This window comes from Thalia democratica, chromosome 5 (assembly GCF_965202585.1).
Source record: "Thalia democratica chromosome 5, ktThaDemo2.hap1.1, whole genome shotgun sequence".
NCBI lineage: Eukaryota > Metazoa > Chordata > Thaliacea > Salpida > Salpidae > Thalia > Thalia democratica.
In genome coordinates, this window is record NC_139169.1 from 46671697 (window position 1) to 46687210 (window position 15514).

At 28.1% G+C, this 15514-nt stretch overlaps 1 protein-coding gene across 1 annotated transcript; it reads right to left on the reverse strand.

The window, feature by feature from the left end:
- Positions 1–1227: 1227 nt before the first annotated feature.
- On the reverse strand, positions 1228–15227 carry LOC145835403 (protein TANC2-like). The gene is made up of 20 exons (XM_082942976.1): positions 14988–15227; positions 14738–14854; positions 13851–14052; positions 13433–13706; positions 12048–12165; positions 11613–11745; positions 10889–11032; positions 9139–9254; positions 8516–8949; positions 8087–8318; positions 7437–7661; positions 7041–7205; positions 6536–6819; positions 5799–6348; positions 5263–5405; positions 4256–4627; positions 3790–4104; positions 3331–3523; positions 2951–3166; positions 1228–1864 (listed from the first exon to the last, which is right to left on the reverse strand). Exons 1-20 carry the CDS (start codon positions 15157–15159, stop codon positions 1560–1562), a joined length of 4710 nt encoding a protein of 1569 aa, XP_082799102.1. The 5' UTR covers positions 15160–15227; the 3' UTR covers positions 1228–1559.
- Between the last annotated feature and the right edge of the window lie 287 nt (positions 15228–15514).

The following is a 15514-nucleotide window of genomic DNA, read 5'->3' on the forward strand; positions in this document are numbered from 1 at the left end:
AATATATTTTTAGTTTTATTCTTTACTTTGGAAACTTTATACGTCCTGGACATAACATTAAACTGTATCCTGGTTTATGACTTGATAACCGAAAAGGTTTTTCGTACACCATGTCCTTTGAACGAATTTTTGAGCGCTTTTTTTTTTGTTCAATAAAAATTATAAAGTACACTTATATTATAACACTTGTTTAAAAGTAAACTGTAAAAGAAGGTATTTGTTTCATGATTTATGCAGTATAAATATTAAGTTGAAAAAGTATTACATGTAAAAATTAATAAACTTAAATATTCCAAACTGTATAAAAAATATAATATAAACGTAGTTAGGCTTATAACGATTAGACAAAAAGCTCAAAAATTTTAGGAAAGTATTAGTTCAATTTAAAAGTAGTTTTTTTTTTTTTAAATCGTAACAAAATACAAGTCAAATACATTTTTAACATTTTAGTCTTAAAACTTAGGGTTTTTCTAACAATCACTGAACTATGTAGTGTTCGTTATTTCTAACGCCCACAAAGTTTTTATTTTTTACAAAATATGTTAAAAAAACAGATTACAAATGTTTTATATTTTGCAATTTTTCTTAGTCAAACTTTTCGTAAACTTTTGAAAAAAATAAAAATTTTTAGTTAACTTTGAGATACAAATGACGTAATATTACAAAGCAGCTTAACTTTTCCTCTCAGCCCTTTTTAAACTAAATAAAGATTGTTGATATTTGTACAAGTAACAACGTTACCCATTCATTCAGTGCTACTTCAAAACACTTAACGTCGCAGAGAACACAGCAGCACCTTTTTGTTTTTACGAAATCTTAAAACATTTGTTATTGCACAAAGTTTGAAACTAACTTTTTTAAGCATTCTTTAAAGCATTCTTTGTTTAGTTGTGGTCTAACTTAAATTTTTTGTTTAGAGATTTTATACCAACTTTATCTTGAATGATTGTTTGTAAACCAGTTATTCATTTACCTATACAAACATCTAAATGAATTTGAATACATTTCAAAACAATTACAAAACATGCTATCGGTTTAATCTTATTTACTAAGCTTAATTTAAGTACACGAAAACAGTTAGTTTTATGTAAACTATTATTTTTTATGTATAGATTATGAAAACATCATATACTGTTTACCTTATTTTCATAAATAATTTTATAAACATAACGTACTATAAGTATATATAAAAACTAAATAAATAGTTTTTTTTTTGTGATTTTTCTTACGAGTGTATGTGAAAACGATTAAAAAAAGCAATAAAGAGTAATAATTTACAGTATATACAAATATTTCCTATGAAAATTCAGCTATCAAAAATGTTGAAAGATAAACGCTGATCAAATTAAACACAGTAGTAGTTATATAAAAAAACATAAATAAATTAGACGCAGCTTGCTGTTTTTACAACGAAAACTATAAAATTGTAAAAATTCTTGGCAGAGTTGGTTCAAACGACATAAAACAATTTTGGCTGAGATTAAGAATGTTCATCTTGTATAACAACTGCCCAGAAAAGCTTTAGTGAAACTGTTAAAGTTTTCTTCTGATAATAATGTTTACAGGTCTGTTACTGAAGGGACAATATAAGGTTTCTTTGCCACGCTTGTAGGTCGACCAGGAACGTAAGTTTTTGAGTTGTGATCACTTTTATTCGATTGTTCTTTGCCGACTTCTTGGTTTAATCTGTCCACAAGTCTTTGAATCTCCCTCATGTTATGTATGGGTGCCGTTTTTGCTGCCTGCTGAGCATCCTTCAGTGCCAACGCAGGCTTTTGCATCTCTCTTAACACTCTAGCTCTAGCATACAAAGCCTCATACCAGTTTCGTTTCAACTGAAGACATCTAGTCGCTGTAAACTCAGCTGTGGAAACATTATATCAGTTTATTAACATATCATTTACAATACATTACTAATGATTATTTTCGAAAAAACATAGGATTAATAAGATATAGTTATTTAGCTCCTTAGACAAAGTTTTTTTTTGTTTAGTTTGACATATTATTTATTCTTAATCTTGAATATAAATTTGAAAATATATTATAAGTAAAAGCTACAAATCAAAAATTGCTTGCAAACTAGTAGCATAAGTCTCAATTGAATTAGAATAGTTTTTAAAACGTATTTTTTCTCTAAACACTGAAAATCAAATCGTTTAAAAACAAAGTTTTGCAGATCAAAAGCAGTATGTATTTATACTTTTACAAAAAAAAAAGAGCGGAGTTTACTTTTGTAGCCTACTTTTGTTAAAAAATATCAGGTTTAAGTTGTCATAAGAAAAATATCTAAAACTATTTATCTATCCACCTTCATTAAATAAACTCTAAAAAGTCAATTAAAATAAATTTAGCATACTGAAAGAAGTAAGAGCTTTTAATACAGTTCTAAAAATTAGCAAATTAACTAATATTAAATTTACACAAATTTTTAATCAAAGTATACATCAAAAAAGTCAAGTTTTTGTTACTTATAAACAACATGAAAATTTAACAAAACTTATTTACTTAATGACCGAAAATAATGCTCACCTTTAGGATCACTAAAAGAATTATTAACTAATTTTTTTACTAATAGTGCAAAGTAACTCTATGAGTTGATAAGTTCATTTAATTATTTAATTAGTTTATTCGAAGTATAAAAGATTATCTTATTTTTCTGAACGTACATAAGTTGCATATATATCCATAGTGATGAACGATAAATATGTTTTAATCAATACACGAAGCAAAAAATTATAAGCTTATTTATAGTATTTTACAGTAACACTAATTTGTGGTTGTAAACTAATTTATAAAAAATAATATTTTTGTGAACAAATTATACTGACTGTTATATCAACTAGTCATAAAATTTGTTACAAACGTATTGAAAAATAAACTATCAGTAGTTAGAACTAGTATCGATCGATGACTTTGTATTTTTAAACAGTTTTTTTAACAAAGTACAAACCTTCTTTTAGTAAGGAATGTTTCCGTTGGCATCTAGATAGCCCTAGCAACAACTGAGCAACTGTTTCGTTGTATTGGCTTGCTACTTGGTGTCCTTGAACTACTTGGTCGTGAGTTGCAGGTTCTCCTACTTGCTTCAGTGTTGACTCATACTTGTTGTTCGAGAGTTTAAACTTCGATGATTTATAAAGTTCAACAGCCTCACTTAGTTGTTTCTCTGTTCGTTGAAAATTAGTTATTTTGGTTAAATTATGTATGTTATTATTACGAAACTGTTGTGGTTATGCTATGTATATAAAAGTTTATCAAAACTGAATCTCTGATAATAAGACAAAAAAAAAAGTTTTGCGTTTAATAATTTTGTAAAGTTTGTATGCTTACCTAAAAGCAAAGATAGAATTTCTAATTTATTTTTCGCCATAGCCCATGATGTTGGTCTAATAATAGCACCTTCCTTTAATAATGACGTAACAATATCAATGTGATTTTTTCCAATTGCTCTATCAAGAGATGTCATTCCATTGATGTCTTGGTTGTTGACGTCAGCATTTCGTGATAAAAGCATGTTGACTATCTAAAAGTATATTTTAAACTTAAAGGTGCATATTTTTTTTAGTTTTGTATGTACTAGATTTGTTTTCTTTAGACTTTAAGTACATACTTTTATCAATATTTTATTTAGTATTTATAGAGTCTAAAGTGTTAAAACAGATATAGTTTGTTATTACTTTTATTAATTTCAGTTTTGTATAGATTTAGAAAGAAAAAAAACGTTTTTCTTATAAAAAAAAATTCCTTTAAAAATTTCATATATTTTGACCGTAATAAAGTTTTTTAAACTTGTAGGTCCCCTCTGAAAGCAGCCATTTCTAATGAAGTTCGTCCATTAACATTATTAATTTGGTCAACTTCAGCTCCGTGGTCCAGTAAGGAACGAACACACTGTTCATGCCCTTGTAATGCTGACCAGTTCAGAGCAGAAAGACCTTCTGCATCCACAGCTGACATGTTTGCACCTCTTGTTATAAGCATTTCTACCACATCTTGGTGACCTTGTCTGGCAGCAAGAATCAAAGGTGTCATCTTGCTCGGATCACGGTCCTCAATCAAGTTTGAGTCGCAGTTAAACAATAGTTCTACGATAGCGTAATGACCCTAGTTGAAAAAAGAGTAAGGTGATGTTTACATTTGTATTTAAAGTAATAAATAATTATTTTTTTTGAAATTATTAGTTAAGAACTAGTTGAACTATTTTAACTTCGGATTAAAATTTAGCTTTAAATTTCAATCTATTAAGTACACTAACATTTTCAACAGCTTTGAACAACGGAGTGGATCCACTTCTGTTTTTTTGTCGTACCGAAGCAACGTAGTTTTTAATAAGAACTTCACAGCACTCGTAATTACCCGTGCCACTAGCAGCAGTTAAAGGGGTTTCTCCGTTTATCGGGTCAATCTGATCCACTTCACAGCTGAGCACTTCCGAAGTCATAATTAAATTTACAAGTTGCAGGCAGCCAGTCATGCAAGCAGCAACGAGTGCCCGCTGGGTGGCGGTATTGCGCTGCACTTCGTTGGTATACAATGAACAGTGCAGGAGAATGTGAGCTATTTCTATCTTGTTATGGCTTATTGAATGAAGTAATGCAGTAAACCCTCTAGTATCCATTTTGTTGACCTGAAATGAATTTTATGTTAATATGTGTTTTTTTTTTTACTTTCTAGATCGTTTTTTCGATAGTACTTAAATGGTGTGTTGCTTTTATTTGAAATCTTATTTTCAACTTACAAACACAAAATAAATCCAATAAAGTTTATATTTAGTTGATATTATCTTCTAAAGTCTACATTTTATAAAAATTATATTATAATAATTGTACTTCAGCACACAAATCAGCTCGTATTAAAATATGCTCAAAATTTAACTTTGCGTTTTGATCAATTAATAAAGTCTAAACCATAAACTCTTTATTAGACAGATTGTATGGGTTTTCTCACAGTATGAAAAATACTTTATATAAACGTCATATTTCAATAGACTTTTTAAATGAAACACTAGCCTATAATCGAAAACTACTTATAAATCTATTTCAATTTTTTTTATTACTTTATATAAACACTATAAATAGATAAAAGTTTCTTATATTCTTACAGACAGCCTAAGTAAAGTGGTATCTGAATTTTGAACATAAAATAAAAACAAAGCAAAAACACATGTTAGGTAGTTCAAAAGAATAATCTTTTGTGTAACCGAAAAATTAGTAAAAAAAGTTATTAGTTTTTTTACAGGTAGTTTATGTGAACTTAACACACATCCGGCTTATGTTGCAATATCAACTCCACAAGATTTTTGTTTCCATTTATGCTAGCAAAAAACAACGGAGAAAGTCCAGCTGTGTTACATTTGTTTACATCTGCGTTGAAAATCAACATAAGTTTTGCAAGCTCTATGTTTCCTGTAGAAAAAAAAGTAAATTAAGATATTGAAAAACAAAAAGTTGCATAAAATTTTCATTAAAATATAATCATGTAAACTACAACTTTTATTAGCTACATTAATACTTAAAAAGCTCAAAGTAATTATACCGACATATAGTCACATGATACTATGCAAGATAACTGCTGTTGAAATTTCAAAAATTTTACTGTTCTTACATTTTTCAGGTACAGTATGTTCAAAAAACGTTCGATGACAAACAAAGTTTCAAATTGTACTTGATTTACTTAAATTTTATTTCAAAGAAAGTTTTTACAGAACAAACTATTTATTTTTTACAAAAGCGATTTTTAAAACTATATATTATTGTACTTGAAAGTTGTATGTATTTTAAAATTATTTAAAAACAAACCAGTGTGACAAGCAATTGACAACGGCGTCGCCTTATTAAAGACTGTCGTGGTTTTATTTACTTCTGCACCGCATCTCAGCAAAAACTTGTTAATTTTTATGCTGGGGTAAAAAAGGTTTCTTGCCGACAGCAAAGCCTCAGTGACGTTTGCGCAAGATTCAGTCATGAATCTCACGTTGTGCTCGCTTGAACTCACGCCAGACTGCTTAGCTACCTGCCTGAACATGTCAGCTTTCAGTACATGATGCGCCAGTTCAAGAGTTTTCTTTTTGTCCAACCGACCCGCATGTGAACGGTTTAAGTGCGCTGCAAGCAGCATGTGGCCCCTTTGCTCGTCAACAATGTATTTGTTAGTTGTCATGACAATAAGCTGGCCGTGTTCGGACACTACAAGCTGTCCCGACAGCCACTCTTTGACGGAATGGTGGAAAAACGTCCTTCCTTTATTAGGTGCAGTTTGGACGACTGTATTAGACAAAAGACCTTCTATTCTTTCTTTATAATCAATCCACGAAATTTGGTCTTCTTGGTCTCTTCCGGTGTTTATTGTCTATGTGTTTGAAATAAAGTTTTACGCATTTAACACTTTTATTTAAAAAAAAATACAATTTTTTATTAGTTTTATATTAAAAAAGTTTTTTTTATAATTTGTTTCTATCCAATTTTTTGTTATTCTAAAATACTTCGTACTGAAAAATAAGTTTGGTACAATTTCTGAAAAAAGTTCAACTACTCACTTCAAATAGCTGTTCATCGGTCAATGGGTACAGTGCTGCCATGCAAACGCTTATAATATCATACACAGATTCTTCATAGTCTCGCATGGTGACAAAGCGGCGGTTGAATATCAAAGAATAAACCTCGTGAAGATCAACGGGTATCGAGACCGTAAAGTTGCAAGATTTTGGTGAAATAGATGACGACACCATTTCATCTGTTACCATCCGCAGATAAAGCATGCAGCCTCCGCAAAGCTTGCACAGATGAGTGATCAACTTGTTTTCTACGTCATTACCTTTCACTGACAGTTTTTTTGATATTAACAACTTTAAAAAATAAAAACACTTTTTTGTAGTACATTTTATTACATCAATTGCTGTATAGTATGCAACATTAGACTCAGGCACCAAACCCCGAGCCGATTAAACAGAATAAACATTAAATAAGCTAAATTTTTTCTAATAAAAAATAACAGTTTTTTATATCTCTATTTTACTCGGATAAATATAACAGTTTACTCACCGTTTTTAATCATACTTTGTAGCTCATGTGAATTTAATATGCGAAATTTTAGATAAGACACCATATCAGATCTAATAAATTCTTCTTCAGTAGCTGAACCATTGGTCAATGATGACGCTTGATTAATGTTGGAAATTGGGTTTGGTGTTACGGGACTTTCCACAGCTGTTTCAAGATTAAAAAGTTACAGACATTGGACTAAAATTTTAACATAAAGTTAGATTATTTCGTTTAGTCTTATGCACCATTTTAAACATTATGTATTATATATATATATTTGTAAATAAGATCTTAGATTTTTTATAAGAAGTTTAGAATTTATTTTTAACTAAAAAAAGCTGTAAACTGTCTTTTAATTAAATTCTAACTGAGTATTTTATTTGTAACACTGAAAACCTTTTTGTGACAAATCGATACTAATCTTGACAATATTTTTCATAGTGTTTACTCTTTCTTCTTCTCTGGCTCTAATCGTAACAATTATTTTGATAAAACTCGGTAGCTTTTCGATGTGCTGCTTAATAAACGAAAATATAGAGTAACCATGATCTGGTTTGTGCAAAAGTGACTCATCTAAAGCATCTATTGCTATTATAAGTGGAGTCATCGGAAGCTTATGTTCTAGTAGATCAAATTATTAATATTAGTTTTTGCAAAATTGAAATTTATTTTGAAATAATAACAATAACTGTGTGTTTATTAATATTATTTTTTTAATAAATTTTTTTTTTCAAAATAATTTAGTCATATAAATTGAACTTTGTATCTAAAATTTAGTTCGATTTTACCATATTCATTTTTTAGAAAGTTCTTACATATTTAAACTATGCTAGACTCACATGACTATATTTTAATTTTACAGTCCAGTAATAAATGTATGTTTTAAAACTTATACCATGATAAATAAATCACTAGCATTAAAATGTTTTATAAGTTTCAAATATCTTTAGTATTTTAAATGTGTTAAATTATCTAAAAAACACTACTTAAAATAAACCAACAACAATTTTTTTAAATTTATCTAGCAGTTTTCATACTCATTGTACCTTCATAAAGTTTAGTAAGTGGTTCAACAATTCCTTTCATCCAGGCATTTGATGGATTAATTATGCAGTTCCGAATTCCTATGTAACCTAGCAACTTTTCTGATGACATAATAATTTGTCTAAATGACGTCAGTTGCGGCACACGTGTAAGTTGTGATGCAATGGAAGCAATAAACTCAGGAACGTAACATGTCTTGTTAACATGAGAATCACAGAAATGATAGGCCACTAACTATGATAAATATAAAACGACAGTTATTAAAGGTCTAACGACTATCATTTCAAAACAAGTTTCTAACGTACTTTAAACAGCCTTTTTCAAATGTTTTAAGTATACTATTCGTATAATAATATAAAAAGCAAAAAATATCAGCTTTTTGTGTTTTTTACTTTTAAAAATTAAAAAAATAAACATATAAGCGAAATCACCTGTGACCCTAATTTTTTGCAGTAAGAATCTTCACCAGATGACTTTTGGCTTCCACTTCTGCTTGATACCTGACTCCCGTTCCCATTAGCAACAGGACTAACAGTTCTACTCGAATGAGAGCTACCAGGTAGCCTTACATGTGAGGGAATAATTCCCCTCCCAGACATAATGTTGTTTAACTCTCCTTCAATCTTAGTTTTATTAGAACGATCTCCATGGTAACTATAAGACACTAGATGACGGATGAGAGCTGTTTTTCCATGACCGGTTTTTCCTAAAACTACAGCTACTTTACAATCCTTTGGTTGTGCAGTGAAGCTGTTTTGTATTTTTTTAAAGAGCCACTCACGCCCTATAAACCTTTTTTCAGATGTAACTGCGAGCGGAAGGTCAAATTCAAGCTGGTTGGATAGCAGAGATTGAGCTAACTGATCTGAAAAATTATCAACTTTTATTTTTCTTTATTTGTTGACTTTGACACTTGTACAACACTATAAAGCTGTTATTTAATGCATTTTGTGAAAAAGTCGACAAACATTTTAATTATTTTTTTTAATACTGCTGTTATTTTTATGCTTTTATATAAGCTAAAATATTTTTTAAGATAATTGTTTTTACAAACTATGACTGGTGTACTTCCTCCGTTCACCAGGGTTTGATCTTGTTGAACACCGAGTTACTCCACTTCTTCTATCAATTGTGGACTGATTGTCACCGTTGATTGATGGGGATGCACTTCTGTTCACGTTTAAGTTTTTTTTTTATCTATTTGTTGGTATTAGGTTATTTTAATATACATCTACCGTAAATCAAATCTATTTAACTATAAAACTAATTTACAAAATTAAATATAAAGTTGTTTATACCAACTTTTTCCAACAACAAGTTTCGAGAAAAAGATTAACAAAATACTTTTGAATTGCGATGAACAATAAAAGCGTTTGTATATAGACAAGTTTGAAGAATTTTAAGTATTTAACTCCCAATATAAAAAAGACATATCGAAGTTTTCTGTGGAAGATAAACATTTATAGAAAAGCAAAAAAAATCAAAGTTTATGTTATTAAATTCTTCCTATTTTACAGCACTCTTATTTTTAAGAAGTTTTCTGTATGTTTTCAAAAAAAAGATAATTTAAAAGTAGTCAATTTTTCATCAACTAGCTACTTAAACTGGTTTTTAAATTATTCCGTACTTAGTTTATCACAGTTTGTTTTCAGTATTTCAAAATTGTATAATAAAAAAACGAAACTAAAAAGAAGTAAAGGCTTTATAATAGTTATGTTAAGCATTTTAAAAACAATCTTGTATAACAAAACATTTGAAAAATGTTTATATGCACTAAACAAGATTTTTTCTGACTATATCAAAATAGACACTATTAAAATTTGTTTTAAAATCACTAAAAAATTTAATAAAAGAAATATAAATGAATTTAATTTTTTTAAACGTTGTATAAAAAGTATTTAAAGTAAAACATGAATATTAAAAATATTTAATTGAAATCAATAGATGTATAAATATATAAAGTTTTATTCAATTTAGTCATAACTAAGTTTCTTTATACTTCAAAATATTCAAAAATGTTGTGTATGTGTTTTGTAATGCAACACAAAAGCTCTTACCTAAGTTCTTATTCTAGTTAAATCAATAAATCGATTAAAGACCTCAAAGCTTGTTTTATTACTTTTTAACAATCAAGGTGTTTTAGTTTTATTTTAGAATTATACATTAGTTAAAAACTTTAAACTTAAAGTTTAAAGTTTCGTTTCGATTTTTAAAAACAAAAATGATAACATATTTCATTATCTTGTGAGCTTTTCTCTGACAAGTTCTTATTTAAACTTCATATACAAAACTTGTACAAAAATCAAGCACGTTTAAATCCAAAAGCTTACTTTCCCATGTTTTCTTGGCAAACTTTCATTTAAGTTTTTTACATTGCTTAGGCGTGTTAGAAATTTGCTTGAGCTTATCTATCTTTTATAAAAACTTTGACTTGGAGCTTCTTGTCACATAAAACATATATTTATTAACTTGTACTAAACGATTTTATTTAAGTATGTGCCAAAAACTTAAGGATAATATAATAAGGTAACTAAGCTTTAGTTTGTAAACTAGTATTTGCACACAAAAATTCTAAAGAAACTAGTTAAATCTATACTGTAAACTTTTACTTGATATTTAACTAATACTTTGTAAATAAAAGCGAGTATTACTAATATTGAATTAATAACTTTAATTATTTTTTTACAAAGTATGAAACAAGTAGTTTATAACTAGTGACTTAGTTTCAAAAACTTGACTAGCAAAATTTCAACAACTAATTCACTCTTGAATTTTCGTAATCAACTATGTATTTCTAAACCAACCTGGCTTCCGGCATATTCATGTATCCTCCGTACTGGTTCCACATCTCGTACCCTGACACCGGGTTTCCATCACCAGCAACTTTGACAACTGGAATTTGCTGGTTGTTTAGATGGTCGACGTAGGATGGAGGCTCCTCCGTAGACCTGGTTGTTTTTTAACAGTTGGTTGTTATGAAAATTAAATATTACAAAAGTCATCGAAACTGAGTTGTACAAAAAATATATAATCCGTAGAATTTAAATCAAAAAACATTAAGCTTAAGATCTGTGAAGAATAAAAGTGAAAAAATAACATATCTGCCGCAAAAATCTCTGTAATTAAAATAGACACTTTTATAAAATCAATACCATCTGCTGCCTCGGTAGGCGCTGTTCATTAAATTTAGTTAATTTAATTTGAAAAAAATCGTACCTTGATGTTCAGCATTGCTTTAAATAAAGTAAATAATCGGGGAGTGTAAAATTTTAAATAAGTATAGTTTTCTAAAATTTAATAAACTTTAAATTAGTACTTGTTTAGATCTAAAATTACCTATATAAATTTATATAACAACAAAAGTAACAAAAAACTAACTAAGTATCAGTTTAAAAGTAAATTTTTAAACGTAACTAACACCTATATCTTTAAACTTATATAACAAATAGAAATAATAATTCTTAAATTACTTTTTTTGAAGTAAATCGACGTAAAATAACTTTAAAAGACTACTTGAATATATAAAACCTTGAAGTGTTGTACTTCGTTTCTTCACCGTTTTCGCTTGCATTTTTGTATCCAGGTTGCTGACCATTAATAGTAGCCAATGAAGAGTCAGAGTTAACTCTTCCACGTGCGCCAATAGATTGGTTTTGATGCACTAAAATGATTAAACTACTTGTTATATATGGTTTTGATACAAATTAGACTAAATGAAATAAAATTTAAACTGATTCAACTAGGTATTTAAAATAATTTGAATTAAATAACATGATTGTTAAAACAAAAGTTGCTTTATAAGAATTTGAAGCAAAAATTTTTAAAACAAAATAAGTTGGAAATTTAACAAAGTTTTAAGCTTTTTTCAATAACTGGTTTTATTTATATGCTGATATTAACGTTAATAATTGTTTAAATTGTTGCTACGCTTTAAAAACAATTAAGAATAACAAAACTACAAACTGATGCTTGGTGGAGGCATAAGCTGGGAATCATTTTGAGAATGATAGATATTGTTCAGAGATGGAGTCACAGATTGAGTAGAACTTTGACGTTGATAAAAGGGAACGTTTGATTGATTCTGTTGATTTAGTTATGACTTTAAACTAACTATTTGAATAAACTTTGTTTTTTGCAATGAAACGTCGTAACGTGAATAAATTCAAAACAAATTTTATAAAGTTTACTATTTAAGAATTGATAACTCTTAAAACATCTGCTTTCACTGAAATAAATATTTAAATAGTAATAAAAAGTAAACTAACTTGGAGCTAAATAAGTAACCAAAAAATATTTAAAACCAACTCAACGCTTAAAAAAAGAAAAAATATAGATTTATTCAAAGAATATTAGCTTCTAAATTTTTTGAAGCAATTAGCGGTTTATGTTTACACACCATAAAATTTAAAATTTGAAAATTATGTCTTTATTGATTTAATATAAATAAGCATAATTATTTCTTAAATATGGAAAAACAAAAATCGGAATAAATTAAAAAGAGACTGATAGAAATTTAATCTATATTTATCGAAATCCCATAATGTTTCATGGCAAAACGGAATGTCTGTGGGTTTTCAAAGTTTATTCAACAATAATGTGATAATGAAAGCTAAATAGAATTTACGGAATTTAGACGCTCACTTCGCCTAAGGGGCCGATATTAAATTAAGGCGGTATTTAAAATCAAATATAAATTAGTTTGTGTTAAACTTTAGAATGAATTTGATTTAAGCCACTACGTGCCAGGAGCTCTTAATCTTTTTTTAGAATTTCCTAAATATTTTCTATTTCATAAAAGTTTGTTATTCAAAGTTTTTACGACATATTCTATTTTAGTCAAATGAACAGTGTGAACATTGTGTTTGAGAAGGTTGAATACTATTAAGTATACTTAAATATTGTGGTAATTATTATGAGTAAACATAGATATTTCATTTTATTCAGCTTTTTTAAGTTTGTCTATAAACTTTCTATTGATAAACTTACACGTTACTCAAATAAATGATAGTTTATTAGAATTGAATAGACCGTATTTTTTAGTTTTTTAAAAGCATATAAGTTATAATTTGTAACAGAACTATTCATTAAAAAACTACAGCAAAACAAAACACTAACCAACTTTTAAAACTTTTAGATTAATAAATAAACTTTCAGTTGTTTAATAGATATAGACCAAATATTTAAACTTTATAAACTTTAAAGCTTTTTAACATATTTCTTTAGTACGGTTCTAAAAATAAATCTAAGAGTATTCTTTTGACAATGTTAGATATCATGTACTTTTATGTTGAGAAAGTTATACTTTTCAAGTCTAGTTCTTTTTTTTTTGTAAAAATTAAATAACTAACAGGTACAGAGCACGGAAAATTTCCTGAGAAAGACTTTGCACAAAGATCCGGAAGTTTTTTCTGGTGGTTCAGGTTTTTGTCAATCGTTTCAACGCCGTTTAAATAATGTGGAGTTATGTATTTCTGTGTCTGGTGATATCTCCTACTATGTTGTTGGTAGTGCTGAGGCCGTTGTAATGACGTCATCATCTCGTAATGATTACCATACCGACGAGGATCTTGGTTCCACATGGGGCCACGAGACTGCTCTAACAAATTGCTTCTCATATGACCTCTGTTATAAGTTATCCAACAAAGTTAAATTAGGCGTAAGGACTTCTTGTATACCAAATCAAGAAAAAACGTAACGAAAATAAAGATTTACAGAAGTAAAGACTTTTAGCTCCAATAAAATTATTAGTACTGTAAAACAACTGACCCATTTAAGTTTCCTAGTATGACGTCACTATTACTCCTTGTGTGGTTGTGGAAGTTCATGACCTGCTGGTGATATTCAACTTGTGTCCTGCTATCAAGTGATCCCGTTTTTCCTCTTCTCATCTGATCTGTTCTTACTAAGTGTGCAGGAAACGCGCTTGGCGGAGCTCTAAACTCAGCGTCAATCGAACCAACGCTACTTCCTTTTGATAATTATTTAAAGTTTATAGATATAAGTATTGAAGGTAATATTTTATAATTTGTAAAAATTTTTGTAATTTTATAATTTATATAATTTGCTAACGACTATACATTGTAAAAAACTAATTGTTTATCCTTAGTTTTTTCAGGTAGTATATTTTTTTTCAGGTTAGTATTTTAAGTCGTTTAATTTTTAAAACAAAGAATGTATAGTACTATAAAAACTTATTTTATAGTTCGCACTTTTGTAAACAGTAATTGTTTCAGTACTTTCTATACAGCTTTTTAGAGCTAAAAGTTAAATGATATGTTATAAAATAAAATTATGAATAAGGGTTAACTATATCGTTTTTTTTTATGCATTTTTATAATTATTTTATCTATTAATCTGTTGTTAGTATTAGTACAACCTGTAATTCTAAATGTAAGGTTTTTGACTTTCTCTTACTCAGTTTTTTTTTAATATAAAAGTTTTATTAACTTAAGCAAATAAAGTACTCGCAAATACTAATCACAAATTCTTGCTTATTGTTACTTTGTTTGAGTAACTAATAAGTTAACCATAGATTTTAGAGTTTGCTAAAATTACCAATGAGTTATTGATAATAAAGATATTTTTATTATGACACAATATCTTGGTTTCTAAAAAAACTCGTGTTCACCGTGAAATTATTTTTTAAAGCTAACCTATTCCTTTATCACTTAGGGTAGAAGAAGGACTAATTGTAGTGGCTATTTTCTGTTGCAAGTTTTGTTGCGTATTCAGAACTGGTTTGTTGTTCATTTGAGAACTTTTGAATGTTGCTAGTAGAATGTAATGATTTTAGTTTTAATTCAAAAAAATTATTAGTATCACTTTTTTTAAAATTATATTTAAAAGTCAAAAAACTTTTTTTCTAATTTTATGTACAACATATTACAACTAAGTTAAAATTACTTTGTGGTTGCAATCCTCCTTGGTTGAGCAGTGGATGGTTGTGCGATTTAGTTTTGACATGAGTCACTCTATTCATTTCGTAGAGTAAACCCAACTTATTTAAAAGTTCAGGATTTTGTTCATCGTCAAGATTCCCATCTCCTCTCATTATTTGTTCTTTATTTGATGACATTTTGTTTTTACTTATAATTTTTAAATGTAGTTTATCTTCTTTTTTCTAACTGATACTTTATAGTATGCTTATATACTCTAAAAATATTAATTAATATTTAAGGTTGAAGTAATTAAAAACAATTTTTATTTGAACCTAAAAACATTTGTATATTTCAATAAAACTTTAAAAACAGTTGTTGTACCTTTTTTAATTACATCTAGACTTTTTATTATAGAAGTAAAAATATTCTAATAATTTAAAATATATTTATGTAAAATTTTGAAGTACAGTACTTCCTCGCTAATCCGGTCCTCGCTAATCCGGTTCCTCGCTAATCCGGCCGGTTTTAGTCGAGAAGTCGACTTATTTACTT

Coding starts and splice junctions, on each gene's coding strand:
- LOC145835403 (XM_082942976.1), bottom strand. CDS start 15,159: ATGTCATCAAATAAAGAACAAATAATGAGAGGAGATGGGAATCTTGAC. Junction 14,053..14,737: donor CCTAAGTGATAAAGGAATAG/GTTAGCTTTAAA, acceptor AATTATCAAAAG/GAAGTAGCGTTGGTTCGATT. Junction 9,255..10,888: donor ATGAATATGCCGGAAGCCAG/GTTGGTTTAGAA, acceptor AAACGTGAACAG/AAGTGCATCCCCATCAATCA.